At 42.7% G+C, this 24692-nt stretch overlaps 1 protein-coding gene across 9 annotated transcripts in view; it reads left to right on the forward strand.

The window, feature by feature from the left end:
- Positions 1 to 24469, forward strand: part of pard3ba (par-3 family cell polarity regulator beta a) — a 163752-nt gene extending 139283 nt beyond the window's left edge. For all 9 annotated transcript variants that reach the window (XM_067583569.1, XM_067583567.1, XM_067583570.1 and 6 more), the window contains 2 exons: positions 10380 to 10456; positions 23060 to 24469. In XM_067583569.1, coding sequence (XP_067439670.1) covers positions 10380 to 10456; positions 23060 to 23468 — 486 coding nt within the window. In that variant the 3' untranslated portion in view covers positions 23469 to 24469. The remainder of the gene's footprint in view (positions 1 to 10379; positions 10457 to 23059) is intronic.
- Positions 24470 to 24692: the final 223 nt, after the last annotated feature.

Genomic DNA, 24692 nt, shown 5'->3' on the forward strand with positions numbered 1-24692 from the left:
GTCATTACCCGCAGCTGTGAGGCTCTTTATAGCATCCATGTCATTAATTCATGACATGGACCTATAAACCATCATCGACAGTGATATCTCAGAAATGTATTCAGTGGTTAGTTTGTAGCTCTCGTGTCTAAACCGAATTTACAAGATGTGTCACAACAAAGGATAAAAAAAAAAGAAAATGAACAGCAAAATAAAATGTTGACTTCTATGTAAATATAAAGAATGATAAAATGAATCACACAATCAGTGCAGCTGGTTATCAGTCTAAACAAACAGTGAACTACATATTCCGGTTTTTGGCCTTAGTCCGAAAAAGGCAATATTCCTACTAAGCTGTTTACATAATTAATCAAAATGAATATTCCACTAATATTCCCGTTTACATGCAGAGTCTTGAGGGTTTCCCTCTGCTCCAGTGGGAACAGGAATCACAAGATCTCCACAGGCAGTGAAGTAAACCAGCGAGGTGAAAAACATTAGTGAGATATGATATACTGATATTTATAAGTGATATTGATACGACTGATAGTATAAATTTATAGTTACAGACACACCCACCCTGAACATCTCTCCACCCTCCTCTCATTCCTCTCCTCTGTGTGCCTTCCTCGCTCCAGCGTATGTCATTTTGCCTGTGCAGGGGGGTGCGTTGCACAACCAGCCCGTCGTGCATCTCTATCTCAACCCTGCAAACTGTTGCAACGCACAGAACTAGAAATAATATCAGCATATCCCACATATCTTAATCGGAAAATGCTATATTCGGAATAAGGCCTAATTCGGAATATCCAGACAGAATATGCTGTTCACATGACCCGTATCAAATTTGGAATGTCATATTTGGAATAACAGTGGAATATCAGTGTGCATGGTACATAGTCAGTGTTTTACTAAAAGATTCCATCTCTCATCTTATATTTCATCTCCACCTCATCACATCACCCTCAGATCACCTTAGAAAAACATGTGTACGCCTGGTCTAAAGAAAGCATGAGGTGAGCACATTTTCACCACACATTCTGTCTTTATAAATACCAGTTTATGTGCAGGATATGACATATGCATGGTGTCTACGCGTCGTTTATGCATGTGGCCCCAGTCTGTGTTTGGATTTAAGAAGAGCAGGTTCAGTAGGGTTGGCTATGTGTGTGTGTGTCTCCACTGTGGTCATAACTTACCAATATACCAAGTAAAGGAAATTAATTCATGCGCTAAATCATGTAGTATTTTTGCACTGGAAAACCCTGGAATCCTAAATAATTTCAGTTTTTCCTTGCTTTACTTTTTGTATCTTAAAACACCAGTGGAAAACCGGAAAGGTTTAAAGTGACAGTAGATATATCCAGGTACTACTTCTTCTTTGCAAGATGAGGAATCACTATCAGTCAGTGGAATCTCACGAGCCATCGAAGACTTTGACTCCCACGTGAACAGAGAAAAACCTCCCGAGAGCCTTTTGCACAATTTCAAGTGTTCTCACCTAAAGAAGGAAATCCTAAGTTTCTTGGATCTGGATATTTCTTCTCATGAAAGTGTCCTGTAAAAAGTGCTGTGTCAGCTAGTAGAGGATTTTGAGGAAGTGGAACCTCATGAGCCTTAATAGTGAGAAACTGGGATATGAAACAGGCAACTTCATTGTAAAGAGAAGGAAATCTTATATGACACACATTTAGATACTTCTCCATTTACTATGCTTTTGACAGACAAACCACTGCAGATGGCTGGGTGGAGGCAAAGGGACCTCATGGGCCAGAGGGCTGAGAGGCATGCAAATATTTGCATGTGCTGCATCCTGCATTGATAAAGACATCTTTCCTAGTTCAATTGCAATAGGTAGAGAGAATTAAAGTTGGTTTCTAGGTAGCTGTACCTCTGCATTATATTGTGGTGCAGTCAGAAATCTCAAAACCTAAGCAAATTAACTTAAACTTACCTGAATGGATTGATACCCCAAGAATTAGGTCAGAAAACGGATGAACAGACCCTTTAAAGCCACTCTGACGTTCTGCGGTTGGCAAGAGTTCCATCAAAGTATCGGAAGGTCAAACGGATCAACCTCACGACATTTGCAGCAGGCCATTTGAGGGCATGAGGAGCCTGAGTCACTCATCAAAGCCACTACTGGTAGTGGTGTCAACCCCCACATCTACAAATCTGTGGCTGCGGCAGAAGACTGAATAACCTGTGCTTCGGAGCTTATGCCGTCTCAGAATACACATGACTGGACAGAACCGGAGGAGGGGACCGTCGGAGGTTGTGTTGATGTTTTTGCAGCTTGTGTGTGTGTGTGTGTGCAGGACCCAGTTTCAAACATCAAGGCTGTGTCCATATTCACACACACACATAAGCACACTTTTTATGACGACCGTCGTATCAAAAAATAAACTCCCTCTCACACTTCATGACATACTTTTCGGGGGCATCATAACCTGGAGAAGGAAAAATGAAACCGAATACACACACACATGCAAACACACACACTCTCAGGGGTATTTGGATGTTATTTCAGTGAACAGTGGGGGGGGGGGGGACAAACAAACCCACAGAGGGGGAAGAGGAACAGGGACACAACCCTGGTAAATAAACACCTCATGGCCACTGCCATGGCCACACACACACGGAACAGGTTTACTGTAGGATGCGTGTTGATTACAGATTCATGGATAACAAAATACAAACATGTGCATGCTCCCTTCCTAACATCAAATTTATTTCTATTTTCTGTTTTCCAGAAGTTTTAAAGGTCACTCATTGGCTTTTGTGGCCCCCGGACAGTAGTTGGATTAACATGGAACCTTATATTCTATTAACAAAGAATGATGACCCAATAATACAAGTGCTTTACATATCCACCTCACATGTTATGTCTTCTTGAAAAGGGCGATATGAATCATCCAATCACAGAATGTTTGTGGCTAATAGTCAACTAAACAAATCAGCAAGTTTTGTCTGTGAATGTTTGTCCACTCGGAGCCAGTGACATCAGTGCATTTTCCACAGTGTCAAACATTCTTTTGAGCGTGTTCTTGCTTTGATGAATGTAAACACCTTCAATCCATTTAGAGTTTATGTAAACGGTTTGAAAATTTAAAGCAGAGCGAGCTTATTTGGACAGATAAAGTAGTCTGCATGGAGCCAAATGATAGAAGTCAGCGATAGCTTCGTGAATTCTAATATATGTAATGCTACTAATGAGCTTCATTACCCGCTACCTGTTACATCCTCACGTGGAAAGATGAAACCACAAACACACACACACATCCAGTCAAAGTCTGAACCCAACTGTATGTAAATGTAAAAAAGCCATTCTATAAGGTCAAGAGTTGAGGCCTAAACAAACACTAACAATGAAGACAATTACCCGCAGATTGGCCTATTACCAAAATAGACTGCATTCCAGTCTGAGAGTGTGTAACCTTTGGTCCCTGTGTGTGTGTCGGTGGGCGTGTGTGTGTACCATCTGCTGCTAACGAGCTCAGAGTGAGCAGGGTCCAGGTGTGGGAGTGTTTAGTGTACACTGGGGGGGCCAAGAGAGCCTCCTGTTTGAGACACACACACACACACAGCCTCCTAATACGGCATAATCTTGTGTGCCAAAGGGCTGACCCCGACTAGCATGAAAGCGGTGCCTTGAACTTTTTGAGTATTAGTTGGCTATTAGTTGGTAACTATGCCAACGAGCCGTTTCATGAGAACATTTTGGAATTTTACCAAGAACAACACTGTGGTTAAGGTCTGTTTAGGATAAGCCACTAAATCCACTTGGTTAGGTTTAGAGAAAGATCATGGTTTGGATTAAAATGATCACTTTGTTAAGCATAGAGAAACGTGGTGTGGGGTTAAGTTACTACATCCTTAAATTTAGGGGACCCTTGTCGTCATGGCTACAATAATAACCACAGGGTTACGGTTAGGGACGATCATAGTTGCATGTCGTTTTTGAGCGACTGACATTATGACCTATTGTGTTGTTTTTCTTGGAGGGACTGTCTCCTCTATTTTGTGATTGTGAAGTTGTCTTACAAAATAAAAATACTCAATGCAACTTCAGGACAACACCTATATCAAGTGGTCAGCCATATTTAAAATGAGTTGGGAGACAACAGGAAGTAGTCCTCTTAACTGAACTGCCACAAACCAGCCTGATGTCATTGTTTCATAAAAGCTCTGTTTTCCCCGTCTACGCTACAGATATCGGGTAGATTCGTCGTGCCAGTCGGGATGCGGGGCACGGGGGGGGGTGAGGTTGCCAACAGGAGGTGGGCATGGGGTGCCAGGCAGAGGCTCCACACTGAGACACATGCTTAATTAGCATCCAAGATGGATACAGGGAAGAAGAAAAGGATGGATGGAAGGAGAAAGAGATCGTAATACAGGAGGCTAATTATGCCGTTTAGAAAAAGACAGCGGAGGAAAGCGGTTTGGAGAAGGCGAATCTCTGCATCTCAGTCACAGGATAAGAACGCTGCTTAGGCATTGTGTCAAAGCACTTGGACTCTCATTTGAGGCGTATTGTAAATATGAGCATCGCAAATTTACAGCAAAGCCAAAAGTGCTCCAAGAAATTCATTTCCTGAGCTCCGGCAATACTTTCTGATGAATGCGACAGCTGTGCTGCTCTAGTTGATTGGTGTGTGTGTATGTGTGAGTGTTCCAATGCGTATCATCTGGCACTGTCAAGGCATAGCTTTCTAATTTGGAAAAATGGAAAAGTGACTTTCTGCTCATTCACACTGACACACACGCCAAGCATTCTGTCAGAGCGCTTGTCAGCTGGTGAATTGCGGCGTACGCAACGACTCAACACAATTATACACTTTATAAGAGATTGTTCTGATGTGTTTAAGCTCATTTGCTTTCCCTGATGAGAATGTATTAAAAGCAGTCTGAAGATCTGCTGATTGTAAGATTTGGGTTTAGATTACACACAAACGCATGCACACGCACACGACCGCAGTGAACTCAAGACTTTAACAAAGTCTTTTGAGTTTTACAGTTTTAACACATGACTCTCATGAGAAATAGGAAATTCCCTATTATGTGTGCATGTACTGCGGTCTGGCGTGTAGTCCAGTGAGAATCTGGCTTTCTGTCAGTTTCTGTCTGTTCAAGACATTATCCACTGATAACTATACACATACACAGAGTAGACATACTGTAGATACATACAGTACTGTATATGATTCCACCAGGTTCAGGATGAGGGCATGAACACCAAAGTCATGTCCTCTGTTTTTTTTCTGGGTCTTCTTAATTTTTTTTAATATATATTTTTCTTAAAATGTTAAAGTGACAAATTGCTAAAACTACTTAGTTGTATGGTGTGTTGTGAACAAAGGTTGGCATCATCTCGCCAGCAGAGCAGAACTGTGGAGGAAAAAATGATATTAGAAGTGTACTGTTGGAGAAATTACTATATTAATACTTTCATCATTAATCCAGTGTAGAAGTGTGTTCAACTGCTCAATTTTGCCTTTAAAAGAACATGATGCTCTATTGATCTGTTCTATTGACCTTTTATATGCTGTAACCACATTGTTCTGTTTTAAGTAAGATGTCACACACCTTGTTTGTGTAGATGAAATAAGTCTCTCGTCTGTCGGGAAAGAAGAAACAGACAAGGTTATCTGAAGTTCATGATCCATGGTTCCCCTGATTCTAAAAAAGTGATCGTTGGAAAAGGGGAAGTAAACGCAAGACCGGAAAGCTGTGCAAGACAGGCAGTGTAGTTAGAGGAAACAAGTGACTGCAGACAGAAGTGTGACTGCGCACGAGGTGCTTGTGTTGACAGTTGTGTTGGGTGGAGGCTGAAAGTATAAAGTGTTCGCGTGAGCTGTTCAAGATGCTCCTCTTGCTGCAGAGCTCGGGGAAGCAGTATGAATATGCTTTAGTGACTTATTAAACATGGCTGGACTGCAAAAGAATACTGTCTCTTTTGTATTTAGTTGCCTTACTCACCTAACTAGACAAGCTGATATTTCAGCTGTAGCAGCACTACTACAAGATCAGTCAACACTGTGTTTGAATACAAGTTGTACTTTCAAAGCACACATGACTGGCCTTACCAATATGGTATAGGTAATGTGGATAATTTAAGAACGATAGGCCTGGCTATAGCCCTCCACAGACTGTATTCCACCTGACCTACACACTCAGAGCAAGTAACTAGGAGTTACACCACAGGAACAGAAGCAGCAACTGTGTTCATGATCTTGGCTCACAAACTATTGACCTGTATGCTTTCAAAACGTGACATGTCCAAACTTTTGCACACAGAATAAATCAGGAGTTTCTGTTCTGACATTTTCAGTGGCAATAATATTCACAGTGGGAAATAGGCTAATACATTATAATAAAGTTACACTGCACAGCAGCAACTTTCAATAAACAATTAGCCTTCCTTGCTGCAGTCACGCTGTCTGTTATCACCTATTCCAAAAGTGGCCCTTGCTGGGCCTTGCGTGAGGTTTGTGCTGATGAAGGATCACATCAGGGCATATAGTCATTGTCCAAAATAAATATGTTCACAGAGAGAAGTCGCTCTCTTCTGGGTCTTAATTCCTTTTGCTCTTTAATGCTGCGCTTTCATGTATCAGAGTCTTACAATAGATCGTTGTGTGTCCAGTGATTATTACCTCATGTTTTGGGTGATGCCTCATTTATCACTATAATTCATTGATCAATAATGAGAAATACCTCTTGTTTTTATTTTATTGCAAATAAGAATCACATTTGCAGTATTTTATGTTATTTTAAAGGACATATTATGTATTGGTATATTTTTAATTTAAAGACATATTAGGTCTATGTATCTTTTCAACAATGTGATACAACTACCTTGAATCTGTGGAACATGTTAGTCTTTTTTTTTTTTGCAAAGAAGTTTGAATCAAATTGTAATTTTCCAAGTGAAAAATTTTCCAGCACTTTTCTTCCATTGCATTGAACACACCATTTTTGGAGGGTGTAGCAACCACCAAATTTAGAATTAATTATTTCCGTCCCTGCCTGGCTACCCCACACCCAAGAGTAAAAAAAAAAAAAAAAATTACACACTGGGCTGTAGGCTACAGTACATTAGGTCCATTCATTTTTGGCTGCATGTCTGGGACCAGGTTGTGGTGGCATCATAGTCAGTAAGGAAACCCAGACATGCTTCTCCCTGGCAGTGCCCTCCATTTCCTCCTGCGGGATCCCAAGGCATTCCCAGGCTAGGGGAGATATGTAGTCCCTCCAGCATGTTCTGGGTCTGCCCTGGGGTCTCCTATCAGTTGGACGTGCCTGGAACACCTCCAGAGGGAGGCATCCTAACCAGGTGCCCAGACCACCTCAGCTGGCTCCTTTCAATGCGAAGGAGCAGCAGCTCTACTCTGAGCTCCCCCCGGATGTCCGAACTCCCTATCTCTCAGCCTGAGCCCAGACACTCTCTGGAGGAAACTCATTTCAGCCGCTTGTATCCGCAATCTCATTCTTTCAGTCGCTACCCAAAGCTTGTGACCATAGGTGAGGGCTGGGACGTAGACTGACTGGTAAATTGAGAGCTTTGCCTTCTGGCTCAGCTCTTTCTTCACCATAACGGTCCAGTACAACGTCCGCATTACTGCTGATGCTGCACTGATCCGCCTGTCAACCTCATGCTCTTGTGACATCATCGAGGGCAATAATTCTGAACAGCTTGTTTAGGCTTGTTAATCATATAATCATCTTTCCAGATTTAATTTTGAATATATGAAAGCATGCCCACCAGAGATTAATGTGGGATTCTAGCCAGTTTTCATCTATGTGTTGGCACTGACATTATTTCCTAATTGATGATTGTTACTCTCAAAATGCATTCAAATGCATAGATTTATACTATAGTATTCCAAATTTTCTTAGGGGGAGGACATGCCCCCGAACCCACCTCATGATCTCAGTATTTCTAAAATCCTGGCTACGGCCCCGTGTGTGTCATCACACTCCACCTCCAGGAGCTGTGAAGACAAGGCTCTTTGCTCAATGACCGCCTCCTCAGAAGTCTGACTGCTGCATTTTCCCTCCAACCTGGATGAATTTCATATTGCTGTTTTACCAGTTGCCATGGTGAGACTGAGACTTGTTTTGTGTGTTTGTTTAGTTGCTTGTGTGTGTGTGTGTGTGTGTGTGTGTGTGCGTGTGTACACCACAGCAGTATTTCAAAGCACATCATCTGGCACGAAAGCTAGCCGTCTAATTTGGTGAAATGGGCTTCCGCCTGAAAAGCATCCATATGACAGACATCCATAATGTGTGTGTGTGAGAGTTAATAAAGGGATCATCTAGACCTATGGCTCCAGGCTGTTATGTTAATACAATCAATGGACAAAGAATTTTACCCATTTTATCTAAACACACATTTCCTCCTCTCCCCATCATTCTCTTCCTTCTTTTTTTTTCCTTCCCCCTTCATACTCAGAAGATGTATTATGCCTTGCTCAACACACACACATCACCACACACACACACAGAAGGTCTTCCAGCTGAGTCCCAGCTCCTTGCTGAGACTAATGCCCCCTTTACCTCACATTATGCATCTCGTTGCATAATGTCCCCTACCTAACACACACACTGCCATCCAGTGATGGAGCGTTCACTTCCCACCGTCATATTAAACCTGCAGACAAAGACACACCTGCCCTCCTCGACTACCATAATATTAACATACACACACACACACACACACACACACACACAGGCACAAAGCCATTTTAGTGAGCGGAGCAGCAGCAGCCTTGCCCCGACCATGGCTCTGATGTGCTTTCACTTCCTGGCTCCCATTCAGAGACATTAGAGCTCCCTACATTACAGAGACATGCTAATGATATCTGGTAATGCGCCGCCACTGCATTGACATGCAAAATGAGTTTGAACTCATATGTACATGCAAAAAAAAAAAAACAACAGAGCAACAGACTGATCCTGCATGGAGTCATTTAGACTCTTCATAGAGTGTGTGTTTGTGATATTAAATGCTCTGTGTGTGGGTGTTAGTATCGCTTTGATAGCTGGGATCAAACGTATGACTGTTTGTCTCTTACCATGTGTGTTTCTGTCAAACCTCTGAGTGCCTGTTTATGTACATATGTGCATGTGCATGTCAGTGAACGTGCATATGGCCGCTGGTGTGTATTTGACCAACGTGCCGGTGTGTGCATGTTATGCTACAATGGCATGTGGTGTGTTTGACCGATGAAATGTCCTTTGAGTAAACAGCCTGTGTTTGTATGTGAAAACTCAGAGCTCAGAACCTAGATTACAGATAATTGAAACTGTATGCTCTCTCTCTCTCCCCCTCTGTCTCTCTGTCTACTCCCCCGCCTCCCTCATCTTCTGTTCCCTCAGGGATGGTTTGTTTAAGCCCCTTGTGTTGTTGGAACCTTAGACCATATCCACACTTTGAAAACAAAACTTGCCAAAATGCAGCTTTTCAAAAAACAGTGTATATGTATGTCTACACAGTCTGGAGCTGTTACATTTTGTCTTGATCGCTCATTATCTATGCCACTATGCCACAAATCTCCCATAGGTGCTCGATTGTCATGTTTCTCCACTCATTTAGTTAGATGTTTCCTTTAATTTGTCACCCGTCTGTAAGTAATCATGCAGAGTAGGAGGCGACAGAACAGAGGTTTATCCTGTCGAGACCAAACTGAGTAACCCCGGCTGTTCAACTTCTTAGCACATGATGCCTGTAATCCACCGTCGTGTTTGCCAACAGAAAGAAGTGGAAAGAGATTTAGCTGGTTTTCTACTACTTTTGCCGTTTCAGCGTGGATGGAAAATGGCCTGAAAATGCTAAGTCGCTTTTACATGTAAACAGGGTTTCCAGATTTATCCGCCTGAGCATGGACACGGCTTTAATCAATCACTTCCTGGTGTGTTTGTGTGTGGGTGAAAGTGAGAAACCTTCTATCCAAAACCTACTCAAAATGTAATTTTTTTTTTCATGTGACTGGTGTGTTTGTATGAACCATACACACATATGTTCATCAGAGGGGAGCAGTGCTTATATGTGGTTGCTTGTGTTTATGTTACCACATGTGGGGCATTCCATGATTCCTCCCTTCCTTGTCTTTTGTTTCCAGTCAAACCACAAGGCTGCACGCGAACACATATGTGCTTTAGATCATTCACAGCATTAAAGTATCATTAGACTGAAATATTACCACGTTTTAGCTGTTGTTGAATAGATCAAACACGTCATTGTGTACATTTTTTCATTCATTCTCCATGTGAGCGACTTCCAGTGGGGGATGTATGGGTTCAATGCCTTGCTCAAAGGCATTTTGACTCTAAAGCGATTGAACCTGGGTCCTTTTCAGTCTCCATTCTTACATTACTTACCATGTGTCTCCTCACAGATGGCGCCCAGAGGAGCCGAATCTCGACCCGCACACCAGTATGAAGAGTTGGAACGACAGTACCCCGCACACTCCAGGTGAGACCGCGCTGTGTGTGTGTGTGTGTGTGTGTGTGTGTGTGTGCAGGAAATAAAGGGATAACTTCTAGCCACTCCCTCCCTTTGTGTCTCCCCCACTCACACACACACACACACACACACGCACGCACACGGCACAGACTAATCCTCTTTGGAGCTTATAATTAAATCTGGAGTGTTTGCCTTGGGAGTGTCTACTCATCCCAGGAATAGGACTGATCAGCTCTCCAGAGAGCAGGGCACAGGCAGGAGGATCACACACACACACACATACATACATACACATGCACACACAGTCGGAGGATGGTTTGCTCTTATGAAGGATGTATAACCTCTTGTGTGGGTTTAATAGAACTGCACATGTTCCTTCTGTTTGTTTAACCGTTCTCTTGTCAAAGTAGGCACATATGCACGCGCACGCATACCTCTCCTGTTTACCATATAAGTGTTTCCCAGCAGTACCACAGCTCACATACATATCTTGTGCACACGAGTGTTTATGCACATGCTGAGAAAACGTCATCTTCGCGACGTCTGCGGCCCCAACAGCTAAGTGGAGCGTGGAGTTGCGTGGTGTGAGGAAAGTGAGAGGAGGAGAATGAGGGGAAAAGAGGGGACACCGGGATGGAGAGGAGGAGAGTGAGAAAAAGAGAACAGTCATTTCACGGGTTATTGCGCCTCCTGATATGACAGGCACCAGGGAGCACAGACATCAGCACTGGCTCAGGGGAGAACAAGGCACACTGAGAATCTGGGAGAGAGAAGAAGAGAGAAGGAGGGACATGACCAAGCAGCAGAGGGAAAGAGACATAAGCCAACTATAACTGTGGAGACAAACTCTTATGGAGACAGACAGGTTGAGGGAGACTGTGATGACCTTTGACAGCTCAGCCTAAACTATACTTATGTACAGTAACACACAAAAAAACTTCAGAGTTCACACCATCTACTTATCAAGTTTCTCTGTAAGAATAGCGAAGTAAGTCCGTAAAATTGAAAATCCTCACAGCTATTCAGATTGGCAGAAAAGAAAGTTGAGAGTAGCATTCTGCATTTTATTGCCGAAACGATTAGTCGATTATCCGATTAGCACTTCCACAGAAACAATCTGCATTCGTTTTGATAATCGATTCATTGTTTGAGTCGCTTTTCAAGCAAGAAAATGCCAAACATTTGTGAGGATTTGCTGCCTACAGTAATATCCCTGTGGACTGAATCGCTGTGGGTTTTGGACCATGTGTCGGACAAAATAAGCAATTTGAAGATGTCTATAAAGCTACTAATGGGAATTTTTCCACTGTTTGCTAACATTTTATAGACAAAACAATTATTGGAAAAAAAATAATTGAAAATGAAAATAATTATTAGTTGCAGCTCAGTGTTGTTTTCATGCTTAAACTGTGTATTCCAACATATTACAAGCTAGCCTCTTCCCAGTTCTGCTGAATGATGATATAAAACAGGATTTCAAATGAGAAAATGTATCTGGAAACTACACAACCGGTTTTGGCTTAAATGTTGGATAGATTTAAGTCTGGCTGATATGATTAGGTGTGAAGATAACAAGTCAGGTTCAAATAATGTTCATTACCTCAAGAAATTTTTAGTTTTTTAACTGTTGTTCATCCGCTCTTTGAAGTATTTTTAGGCCCAAGACCCACAGGATATCATCTTCGTTATCATCATCATTTAAAATGCATATGGTACAGTTAACATGCTTTTGGGGATATTTGCCTCAGCAGAAAAGCAAAAGCCAGAGCAACTTAAGGCAGAGGAAAAGTGAGACGATAGAGTTTGAACACTATTCAAACTCACATGTTGGTGTTCTTGTTCCTGATGTTTCTATGAAGATAAATCACAACTCCTCAGTCCCCGAAAACTCCTCCAACTCCCCCCTAGCATAAATACAGAGGCGAGAGGAGGAAGAGGGGACACAAATATATTCCGGGAATTTTTTTTTTTTTTCCATAGAGGGGGAAAAAAACAGAAGAAAAAGAGAGAGCAGACACCGCAGTGAATTGAATGCATTTTTCAAAGTGTAGCTGAACTTTGTGCAAAATCCCCCCGGGGGCCGCCATTATTGAAAGCCATTTCCTCTCAAAATGAGTGTGGCTCCACCATTGGCCTGGCTCTCATTAGCATACATTTGGCCTGCCTTTGTGTGGAGCCGGCTGGGGCTGCAGCTGGAGGGGTGGGAGTGAAGGAGGTGAGTGCGAGTGTGAGTGTGTGCATGGATTGAACAGGAGATGTAGAAAAGCACCTCACAGATGGGAGCATATGGAGAAAGCATAGAGGGAGAGGTAAGAGTCAGGAGGATGCGGATGAAATCGAGACGGAATCAAGGCAGGCATTGGAATATTTCACTTTCAGTGTTGTCTAAGTGTAAATACGTCCACGCACATTTTAGTTCTCCTAACGAAAGCACACAAGTATGAAGTGTTTGTTGTATATGAGTGTTGATGGAGTTTTTTTCCCCACAGGTTCAAGTGATTTAGACTCTTAGTAGCCGTAAGGAATACTATATGTTACCTACTTACTTTTTTCAGTGTATTGGAAAACCAAGATCTCTGTGGCTATTCCCATTTCCCAAATCAAGAGTTTCTTTGGACCTGTAGGAGCGGATGCCAAAGTAGCTATGTTGATGGAAAGAAAGTAGACCTCAGCCTGAGACTCGGCGCCGTGGGCTACTGCACGGCAGCCAACGAGAGGAGCTGAAGTCAAGGAAAGAGGATTTGGAAAGAGAGCTGGAAGTGGCAGTGTGGAGAGGTTTGCCCCAGGGAGGGTGATAGTGCTACTTTGGCTCTTACCTCCCTCTCCATTGGCCATTAACGCCGGGGTTCAGCTCAGCCTCCGGATAGGCTCCAGCTCAGGGACGCACATGCACACACACACGGCCATATGGAGGTTATTAACATCATTACCAATTCAAAGCAGCAGGTCATGGGCGCGGCGACCCAGCCCCGGGTTATCCAATCAGAGCACCCCCTGACCCACTCCCCCAAGGTGATTGGATTAGGGGGCCAGGTTGGCGCGACAACGTTGCTGGCCGGGGCTGATAATTGGCTGATTAATGTGCAGCCCATGGCCAGTGAGTCAAGGAGCAGAGGGCTCCGGTCAGGGGACCTTTCTGGCATCGTGAAGCTCTTGTCACATCTGGACAATGAAGTTGATCCACTGACAAGAACACAAGATGTGTGTATGTGTGCAAGTGATTGAGGTCTTCAAGGGTCCATTGAGTTCCTGGTAACCAAGAACAAACACTTGACTCGAGTCGGGCCAAATTATATCGTCTCTGGATCAGTTCTTATTATCCTTGGGTCTGTTTTGGACTGGTCCTATCCCCTCTAGAATCATGCCTCTTGTTTTTTTTAGCCATGATAGCAGCTTGGCTGTATTGATGGTAATGTCAGTCAGTCGGTCCACCACTTTGGTCCAGAATAAAATATCTTAACAACTTTTGGATGGATTGCCATGAATTTTTTTTACAGAAATTCATGGTCACACTGGCTTTAGGTGTCAAACTAAGGTTGACATTTGTGGTTTTGAGTGAAATATCTCAGCTATTCTATGGACTGCCATGACATTGGGTTAAGACATTCATGTTCCCCACAGGATGAATTGTAATAACTTTGGTGATCCCTTCACTTTTCTAAACATTATCTAAAAATCAGCATCTCTGTGAGCATGTTGACATTGCTGACACTTGCATTTCAAAGCCACAGTGTACAGCTTCACAGAGGCTCTACTGTGGCCAGAGACTCTTAGTGTGGTTAAAAATTAATTTATAGAAGGAGGGTTTGGGTACATTTTTCCCATGTCCGTTTGGATCAGGTCCAAAATTGTGGATCGGGAAGACCTCTAGCGAGCACATCTGTTTCCATGTGTATGACGGAACACTCAGCACTCTATCAAGCGCTCTCTTCCCCTCCTTTAAAAACAGAGGGCAACTTTTTGATTGTCCTCAGCATGTTTAGTATTCTCCGGTGTGTGGGAAAGTGTCCCTTAAGGACTCTCTTCTGACCTTCCTGAAAAGTGCACACGCACTAAGGCATGCACTTCCCAGACTTACAGCCACTTGGTTTTCTCCACCATGTCTCAGGATGTGAACCTTTCCACACTGGTTGTGTCCGCTCAGACCCTAATGAGCCACGTCCAGACTGGACACATCAAGCGAAACAGAATAAAGTAGAATAGATGACTCAGCCCCCCTCTGAGTGAAAGCAATCTGTCGATTAGAACAGGATGAATAAATAAGGAAATATGAGAAGAATATTACGAATAAAAACCCTCTAAATTGCTCATATTTTCTCATTCAGTTCTGCTTCACTGTCTATTTTTGTCAACTGGAAATAAGCTCCCAGAATTTCACTGTTACCTCGCATGGATGGGCGGCTTTATTTATTGCAAGGGTATGTTATCATTTTAGCACAGTAATATTGTTACCCTGTAGTTTGGTGCTCACGATGAATTCGGATGGCTTTTTCAAGGTCAGCGGAGAAATCATATTTTCTCTGCACTCGCTCCCATCTTTATTAAAACCCAATCTTGCCTCTCACAGCTTCATAAGTGATCAACTGTTTCCCCACCCGCTGCTGTCCAGCTGTCGAATGACTCACTTCAAACTCACCCAACTCAGTTAGAGTTATTGTCTCCATAACTCATTTAATTTCTCCGGTCCTGGAGAGCTCAAAGTATTTTTTTTTTCATAATATTTGTCCTGCATTTGCCCCACAACTGCTGCTGATGTCTTTCCAGGACCTTGCGTGATTGGTTTAAAAGGTGATGTGACCCCCCCTCTTTTATTGTTAAATAAGCAGCCCAAGAGCATCTGAAGCAATGTGCGGATTATTTTCCCAAGAGGTGCCGTGACCCTTTTCTTATTTGCGGGCCTTTTATGAAAGAATGGGCCCCGTCGGTGTGCAGAGGCAGCAATGTTTGTCCAGCTAACGGTGTTTGTGCTCAGACACAGGAGAATGTAATGGAATCAGCACAGCGGTAGGAAATGAAAGGGCTTTAGCCAGCTCTGTCACATGCACAGCTGAGGCACCAGTGGTTCTACCTATTTACAATAACTTGGCTCTCTCTATTCTCTGCATTTTTCCTCTGATTCCATCAATCCTTTTGTCTGCATTTTTTATGTCTCTTCTGTTTATATCTCTCTTTCGTCTCTTTTTATCTCGTCTCGCTTTCTGTCTTCCCCCCTTTTCTCTCTATCCCTCTCTCCCGCAGTCTCTCAGCTCTGTGTACGGGGGGGGGGAAGGAAATCATCGCTTTATAAATAAAAGATATATACTTTGAGGTCTTGGAGCTCTGCGTGAGCTCGGAGAGAAATACAAAGACTGTCATGTACAAGTCTGCATGACATTCAGTACACAAATACATATGGACGGGCAGCTCTGTGGTAGAGATACAGGAGTCACTGTGAATTCAAATATTCTCCTCCTTGCCCAGGATAGGATAGGATAGAAGGGATAGAATAAAATAGAATAGAGTAGAGTAGAATAGAATAAGCATACAGTGAACTTAGTGTGAACTGTCAGGGCTCTGAGAAATTGAATATGAGTTGCGGATAGCGTAAAAGTTTCTGCATTTAGTGAAAAAGAAATCCCATCTGTTTCTGTCATTAACAGTTACTTTTCTGCTTTTCCCAGCACGTCTCTATTACACGATCACTCTCCCTCTTGGAGTACTGTCCAAGAAGTAAATCTGACCTTCGGCCTCCATGCTAATGTCTGCTTGTACATTTGGTGGTCCAGGAAAGTCTTTTTTTTTTTTTGTTGCACTCTTAGTCTTAAATGTGGTGGGAAGCAGTAGAATAACATGAAGTTGAATATTGTAGAACAGTTGAATAAATGGAGATTGATAGTCGTCTGAAGCATGACATCACTAAAATGATGGATGAGTCATTAAATGTTCCTATGAGCTTTAGGGGGGAGCACCTATACATAAGTTTACATACAGGCTGTTTGCCCTGGTGCCTCCTGTCTCTCCTCACCTTCTCATTTCTACCCGAAAGCTCCCACTCTGCAGTCGGACCCGCCGCTACCTGCAGCCGTTACTGTTCAACATTCCCTGTCATTGCTCGCTATATAGTAGCACAGAGTGTAAACATGGGTCCATTTAGATGAGGCACGTGTGTCTAGGTGAGAGCCAATTTCCACCGCTGTTGTTGACATAGGCGGGTTTGATTAGCAGAGCTGCCTCAGCGGCCAGGGCCAGAGTGGCTAATGGTTTCCTCTGCTGTGGAGCCAGCCAGGCCTGCTGTGTGTCTGTAGCACTCAGGTAGCACAGCACCATTAACTCTTTGACTTGTGTGTGTGTGTGTGTGTGTGCGCGTGTGCAGAGTTTGGACAAGGATGAATTTGGAGAATCAGGAGAATGCATCATGTGCTAATTAATATGTCAACTTGTTAAATATGCTGTATTTCATCTTTTAAATAAACACATTTTACAGTAATTGATGAACACTCTTCAGACCAGAGGAAATGTTTTGGCTCTGACTAAACATGTGTATCATCTAGAAACCACTAATATGGACAATAGTTTCATTACTTTAAACTAAACTACAGGTTGAATAAGGTAAATTAAGGCTTTGCCATTAATTTTTTCTGTAGCTTCACCTGGAAAAGTGAGTACGGCCATGTATATGAGTATCTGTGTGTGCGTGACAGTGTTTGGCAGTGAGGTGCAGCAGCTGCTTTTTGCCAAGCAATTAATGTATTTTGCATGCAATGCATGTCTGTTCCTTGTCTCTTGACTAACAGGTGAGCACATAACTGGCAGATGTGCTTACATATGCATCTGTATTGCATCTGTATGTTCTCTACATCTCTTCAGTGAGAACATTAATGAATTAAACATGTAAATGTCATTTAGTTGAGTAATATGTGCTCATTTTTATGTACACGTGTGAGAACAAATGGAGACATTATTTACGCAGACAAACTTAAACTTCAAGCAGAAGTCAAGGTAGGTTAAGGATAATATATAGAATGGAGTATCATTGGCTGCCTCCAAAGCTCTAGATTGATCATTTTGCACTCATTTCCCTTTACTTCCAACACAAAAACACAGAAAAGCAAAAACAGGTAATTCAAGCAACATAATTTTATATCTAACATACAGTTTCTGTGAAAAATACATGTTCTTCATATTTAGTTTTTTGTGTATGTGTGTATTTGTGTGTGCGTGTGTGTGTGTGTGTGTGTGTGTGTGACAGAGACACATGGTTGTTTTCCAGCTGTTAAGTGTAAAGCACTTATGAGGACCGGTGGTATTTGGGGGACCAGGATGGGAAGTGTGGGGGTCTAATAAGGAATTGGGATTGGGAGGGGAGGGTGAGTTGGGGTACTAATTTCCTCCTTCCGTTTCCTAGGGGCAGGTGCAGAATAACCCCCATCCCCACCCCTCACGCTACCACCACACACACAAATTCTTCACTGTCATAACGCGGAAGCGATGCCTAAATGGCAACACACACACACACACACGCACTCTCACAGCTCCAGATGGACATACACACATTTTTCTCTCACTGTAGAGCATGTAATCATATACACTCCCAACACATTCACATGCATGTAATCATGGATGTAATATTCGGCCTGTCATTTACTCTCACCACACACACATACACACACACTCAGAGGGTGGTTGGAAGTGTGGTATATGGTGCTGATGTTCTCGACGTGTGAGTCAGATGTATTACAGCTTTCCACTCTAGTTGGTCCCGGTGGTTCACATCACACCCTGCTCTGCTGCTCTATATAGACCTCAGAGGGACAGTCGGGTGTCTACATCTGTCTTTCTGCCTGTCTCCTGCTATACATGGCTTGTCTTCTTCAACACAGAAACTCACTTTCTTTTTCTTTCTTTCCGTCTGCCTGTCCCTTTCTTTACACAAAATCCATTTCCTGGTTTGATTTTCGCGAATGCGTCAAATTTGACGAGCAAGTAGAAACAGGAAAATTCAATAAAATTTCCCCCCAAAATGGTTTTCACGCTCGCTCAAATTGGAAGATTTCTATAAAGAAATTACATCATGAAGACTCTAAGGATGGAAACGCATTTGCTAGTGAATGAGGAAGTAGAAAAAAATAGTTCAGCTTCTTGTCAAACTACCAAAATCAGAACCGGCTTTGGGAAATGTTTTCTGTAAATTATCTCTTCAGCACAGCCCTCCAGTCATGTCATACCTGCCGTCACTCCCATGTGTGTGTCTGTGCAGTAAATAGTAGCTTTATTGGTAACAGCTGTATTACAGTATCATACATCATTAAATAACAACAGAGAATAACAACCTACATTTTTTTCCTCCTTTTTTTGTCATTCATTCAAACCTACTTATTTATTTGTTTCATCATAGCTCACGGAAACATCTCATTTGCATTTGTTTTTTTTCCATTTTTTTTTTATTTTGACATTTCAAAAGTGTGCGTAAAACTTGCTTGACAGCTGAATGGAAAAACTCCTACTGTCTGCATGTGTCGTGTTGTCATAAGCTCCTTTCAAACTAGATTAGCGTTACTGGCGGAGATCCTTTAATAGTCATTACCGATGGCAACAAACATTTTAATCCGGCAGGCGTCTGCCATGTTTGACATGTTTTTTGTTTTTTGGGGGTGGGGGGTTTTGTCAAAAGTAAGAGCTCGGAGGAAATTTTCACCCTTCCTTCAGCAAACTGTAAGTCAATTGTTGTGTTTTTAGCAGCAGACGGGTAAACCAGTACACACCGTGATCTTTTACATCTGCATTAATGATTGGAGAGAAGTGCAATACACCTACAACATACATTACAGCAGTCCCTCCCTTCTTTTGTGTTTTCTATTTTAGCTTAATTTAGTTTAAGTCTTTGTGTATCTTATGTTCTGGTATGTTCATTCCTTTTCTGTTCCCCAGATTCATATGGTACATAGCACACATACTCACTGCTGAAGTTACGCAAGCTAACACATAAACAGAGATCTCATTCTGACACTTTGAATACACAAACACAACCATGCACTCTTCTCTGGCTCGCACTCACAGAGGCACACATACTCTCAAAGTGTTTTATGCGGATCTGCTAAATGAAAGCATAATTTACGTCAAATTGAAATATTCCGGACATTCCGCGTGGTTTGAGGACATTTCAGGTTAGCAACGGCAGACTAAACGCATTCACTCCCCTCCGTCTCGCAGCCAGGCTGAAGCCAGCTGTGTGACCCGGGGATGAGGAACTCCCCGTGGGTCACTGAGGCCCGTGGACCCCCTAATCCCCCCAGCTGTTTGGCCGGACACACACAAACACACACATAAATGCTCACATATGGTTGCAGGCAAACATAAATTGATTTTTACGCAGCATTTTTACAATAAGTTTAGATATGATAGATTCTCGAGCTAAAATGAGGGTTATTAAATGTTCTTAAGTCACTCCGTCTGACACTCCTCTTCCTGAAGAAACATAAATACTCCATATGACCTTACAGCCCATACACAGCTACCAGTCCTGAGCTGCTCCCCATGTCATGTCAGGGTCAAAGGTCATTCAGACATATCTACTGTGGAACAAAAGGAATTTATCCTACTTCATTTAACCGTTTATCATCCAGAAATTGGACAAAGAAAATATTTAGGAGTTGGCTCATGTCTAACCTGTTTGGTTTGGTTCAGTTATTCTGGCGTGAACTAAACAACCAGACCATCCCTCATTACTTTACAGTGTTGATATTTGGGAAGTGTGCCAAATTTCATAAGTAGATGAGAAGAGAATGAGAAAGGAGGAAAAGAGGAGATGAGGAAGAACGGATATTAAGGGGAGAGGACACAGGTGATGGAGAGAGAGAGGAAGATGAATATGCAAGTGGAAATCAAAGATTGCAGAGACGGGGGGAAAAAAATGAGGAGAATGATGGGATGAAGAAAGGGGAAGCCGGAGGAGGTTCCTGTCGGTTTGGGTGGCCCAGGTGTTCTCCCTCCTCTCTCCACATATCACTCCATCCCTCTTTCTTCCCTTCTCTTTGCCTCCCCTGGTGGCCTTCACCGTTTAATCTGGATTAATGAGGAAGTTGACCTTCTTCTTCTCTTTCTCTCTGGCTCTCCGCACTTCTGCTTCACTCCTCCTCACCGGGCTTTACATGGAGGAATTTTTACCCAGACTCCCTCCACATCTGCTTCTGTCTCCCTGCATCTTAATTTCAGATGAAATCTCTTTCTCACTGTTCTCCTTCCACCTCTCAGATTCCACTTTTTTTTCTGCTTTTCTTCCTTATCTAAAGCTTTGGCAGTGCATGTGTGTATCTGTATGTGTGTGTGTGTGTGTGTGTGTGTGCAACTCCATCTTTCCTGCTCTGCTGACTGACAAGGCGGTGCTGTTCATTCTCGGGACCACCTGTGTATCCTGTCCCACCATTCTGTTTGGGTGGTCAGGCCTCCCAGCCCTCAGGAAAAAAAAACACACTCTACTGATATCTGTGACACACACACACACACACATATATAGAAATCCACCTCACCACAGTCCGTGAATATCCTCAAGGGAAGTCTGCTTATGCACAAGTGCAGACACACACACAAGCAAGCTGTGTGCTACCTAATCTGTGGTGAGTGAGTCATTCTAATTGTCCAGTCAACAGGTGCTGAGCTGGACTCGAGGGAGTGGATAGAGGAGACGCAGGGATATGATTGCAGAACAAGGGAGAGGCTAAGCTCAAAGCTTCTGTATAATAACTATAGTGGGAGCCATTGTTGAAGAGTGGGGAGTAAATGTCTAATTGTGTTTCTGATTGGTCTGTGTCTATCTATATTGTCTACTGTAATAGCAATTTGAACTGCAGCCGGTGAATGAAAGCTTTGCTGTTTGAGGCTGTTCGGACCAACAAAAGCTCTGTATCATGAAATAATCAGGTTACTGTTGACTTTGCAAAATACTCCAGTTACTTCAGTGTTATGTATACAAGAAACCCAGTTTCTGTAATCAGGGTTGGGGGTTGCCCAGCTAGATTTGTGCCAGATATACACATAACAAGCTTTCTGAGCCACTGTTTACATGTATGCATCTGCAGGACAAGATGAATGAAAAGATCATTTATATTCTAAATAATGAAATTGAAAGTTTGACTTAAAGTGAACCTGACAATAAGTAGTCTCTAGAAGTTTAAATAAGTTAGTTTCTACCACTGAACAGACTATTTTCAAAAATTCAGACACACTTGTGCTGTTAATTAAAATGTTCCACCAAAATCAGTCAGGGAGTAGCATCGTCTATCCCCCATACAACCAAACTATATGTGGGATATATTAGGGCTGCAACTAATGATTATTTTCATTAATGATAAGTCTGTCAATTATTTTCTCAATTGATAAATGAGTCCTATAAAATGTCAGTCAGGCCCAAGATGCTGATCAATGAGCATTGCCCCTAAACTAACTACCAAATAAACTAATAAAATAAGTAAATTTAGGTTGGATTTTACAACAATCAGGTTACTGCAGTTCATGTTAACTTGTCTGTTTTCCTGCGGTTGATCCCGTCTCAACCTTTGCCGCAGTTCCGTCCAGCAATGCACTACTTTGGTCAAACACTAGCATGTGCACATAAACAGGTAGAGTACTTTGTAGCATGTAGTTTGTAGCATTGTGCTAATTTACCTAAAACAAATTAACTGCTGCCATGATAACTTTCCAAAGTTGTAAAACCCTAACTTAGAGAAGATTCAACCAATGTGTTGTGGTTTCAAACTGGACTTCCTCCTTCTCACAGTTAACCAGTAGCAACACATCTACACTAACACAGACCCTTGAGATGTTTCACTGGAAAACAGGTTTGATGTGGTTTATGTTAAAGCTGTCAGGAAAGTTTGTTTGGAATAAACAGAAAAAGTTTGTAGCCTATACAGTAGTTTGTTTGAGTGAACGAACGTAATGCCAAAAGTGATCATTTATGATGTTGACACGACTCCTGCAGATCACCACTTTTAAAAATAGGAGAGTTTCACTTACATCATGGCCGATGAAGACCTGACTTTTAGATTTGCTTACTCGCTCTGGCTAGACTTATGTGTCACTCAGCACTGGAAACAGCACATAAGATGGAAAACATTTGAATTGGGCCCATGAAAGGTGAGCAGCCCTCCCTTCTCTTTGCTCCTCTTTCTCTCTCACTTTCTCTCCGGTTCCCTCTCTTTCTCAGTCTCTCCGTCTCTCCGAGGCCCGCGTGTCGCCTTACCCAGGGGTTTAGCCCCTAATCACCCACAGCTAGTGGGAGGGAACCGGAGACTTCCAGCTGGCTGCCTCGTTACTGCAGACCCCTGGGACACACACACACATTCCTGCACACACAAGCTAAACACAGACACACATCCTCATATGTGCTTACCGAGGCATTTGCTGTTATCTCTTGGCATCTCTCCATCCACGTCCCCCCCACAACTCGATCCTGCCAAGGCCACAGCCTCACCACGTAAACTGAATAACAGCAGGAGGCTTACCGTGAGTGAGGGCCAAATCTCTGGCACGTCCTCTACTCCAAACCAGTTTAAACCAGTATTAAATATTGTCTTAGTAAACATACAGTCACTACTTTCTCATTTTTTTGCTCAGACAATCATTTTTCTCTTTCAGGAGGGATCCGTATGATTACCCCTCTCACTCCAGAACTGCGCCAAGAGAACCCGCCCCCTACCCGGGCCACTACCATGACCAACCCGTCTCCAGCCACCCGGGCCGTGTGCCGGCATCCGGCAACCCACGCTACTACCACACATCTCCCCACCAAGGTCAGCGGCACCGTGCGGCGGTAAGGCAGGACGTTCCACCTTCCCCCTCCGCAGGCCAAAGGGGGCGGCACTACTACGAAGCCGTCGGAGGGAGAGGAGACGGCTACCGGCAGGCCAGCCCCGGCCGCTACACCAGCCCGGTGAGGTACCCCGACGCCAAGGAGCGCTACGCCAGCCCAGAGCGCTACGGCTACGGAGACGAAAGGCAGCCAGAACGTGGAAGGCGGAAGAACCCCATGATAGGTGCGGTTTAAGAGGGTAGTCGTGAGCGACCAAACCCCAAAAATGAAGTGAACTTGAGTCATTCATACAAAGAATATATAAATAGCTCCGCATAATACCAGCTGTCACCTAGACTGCCAATGTGAATAAATGAGATTTTGCCATATTGATTTATCTGAAAGCAATAAGTGACGAGGTGAGAGGCTAAACTAGGGCTTATTTTCAGAACCATCTGTCTCCACAAGCCAAGGCAGATTTAACAAGCACTCATGTGCATGTTTATATAATCATATTTGCAACAGCTTCTGTATATTTGCAAGCATGTCGGTGTATATAACAGGATATTATTTTGATTATGTAGAATTGAAATTAAATTAAGGGCAATTAACTTAATTATATAGACATATAGAGGAAACTTTAGTGCCATATGTTGTATAGAATCACCTCTATTCTAGCAAACCGGGCAGTGCTGACTTGCATTTTGCACAAGCTGATCAAACTGAAGGAAATAAAGAGGGACCACCTTGACCCAGCAGGACTGCAATAACGTAAGAGACACAGGAAGTCAATGCCGACAAACAGGAAAAGGAACTCCCCTTCAAAGTGTCTTCTTGTTCTTGATGTTTTTGTCGCTTGGACTTCCTTCACATCCTGCTATCACATTTTCGTTTATTTTTTTTTTTGCATTTTTACCTTTGATTAATTAGCTGTGGATGTGGCTGATTTGATAACTTTTACTGTACATTTGTTAACCGTATAAATGCATCGCATATGAGATTATTTGTTATTTTTGTGGTGTTGCTATTAAACTCTAAAAAGTCGTGATCTACACATAAAACTACAGACTATGAAAGATGCTGTGCAGCTAATAAAGAAATAATTTTATCCTATAACATATCATTGATAAAAGTCATTGCACTGAAAAGTCACTTAATGTTTTAATGGTGGTTTGATTTAAACATGCTGTCAAATAAATGCATGCTTTTTTTTTATATATATACAGATATTTTTCATTAAATTTTTTGAAATTCTCCTTCTGTGCTGCACTGAGTCATTTCACCCTATTTCTGTTTCATTGAACCAATTAGCCAGGCTATGCATATTTTAAACATCCAACACCATGACTCAGCACTTTAAAAAATTCATTACAATATTAAGCTTAATTTCTCTGAACACAATCTCCAGATACATTTGCCCTGTGAGATGACTGATAAGAGTAGCCAGCGTTCTGATAATGACTAAATCATCCTCAACAA

The sequence above is a fragment of the Thunnus thynnus genome, chromosome 24 (assembly GCF_963924715.1).
Source record: "Thunnus thynnus chromosome 24, fThuThy2.1, whole genome shotgun sequence".
Taxonomy (NCBI): Eukaryota; Metazoa; Chordata; class Actinopteri; order Scombriformes; family Scombridae; genus Thunnus; species Thunnus thynnus.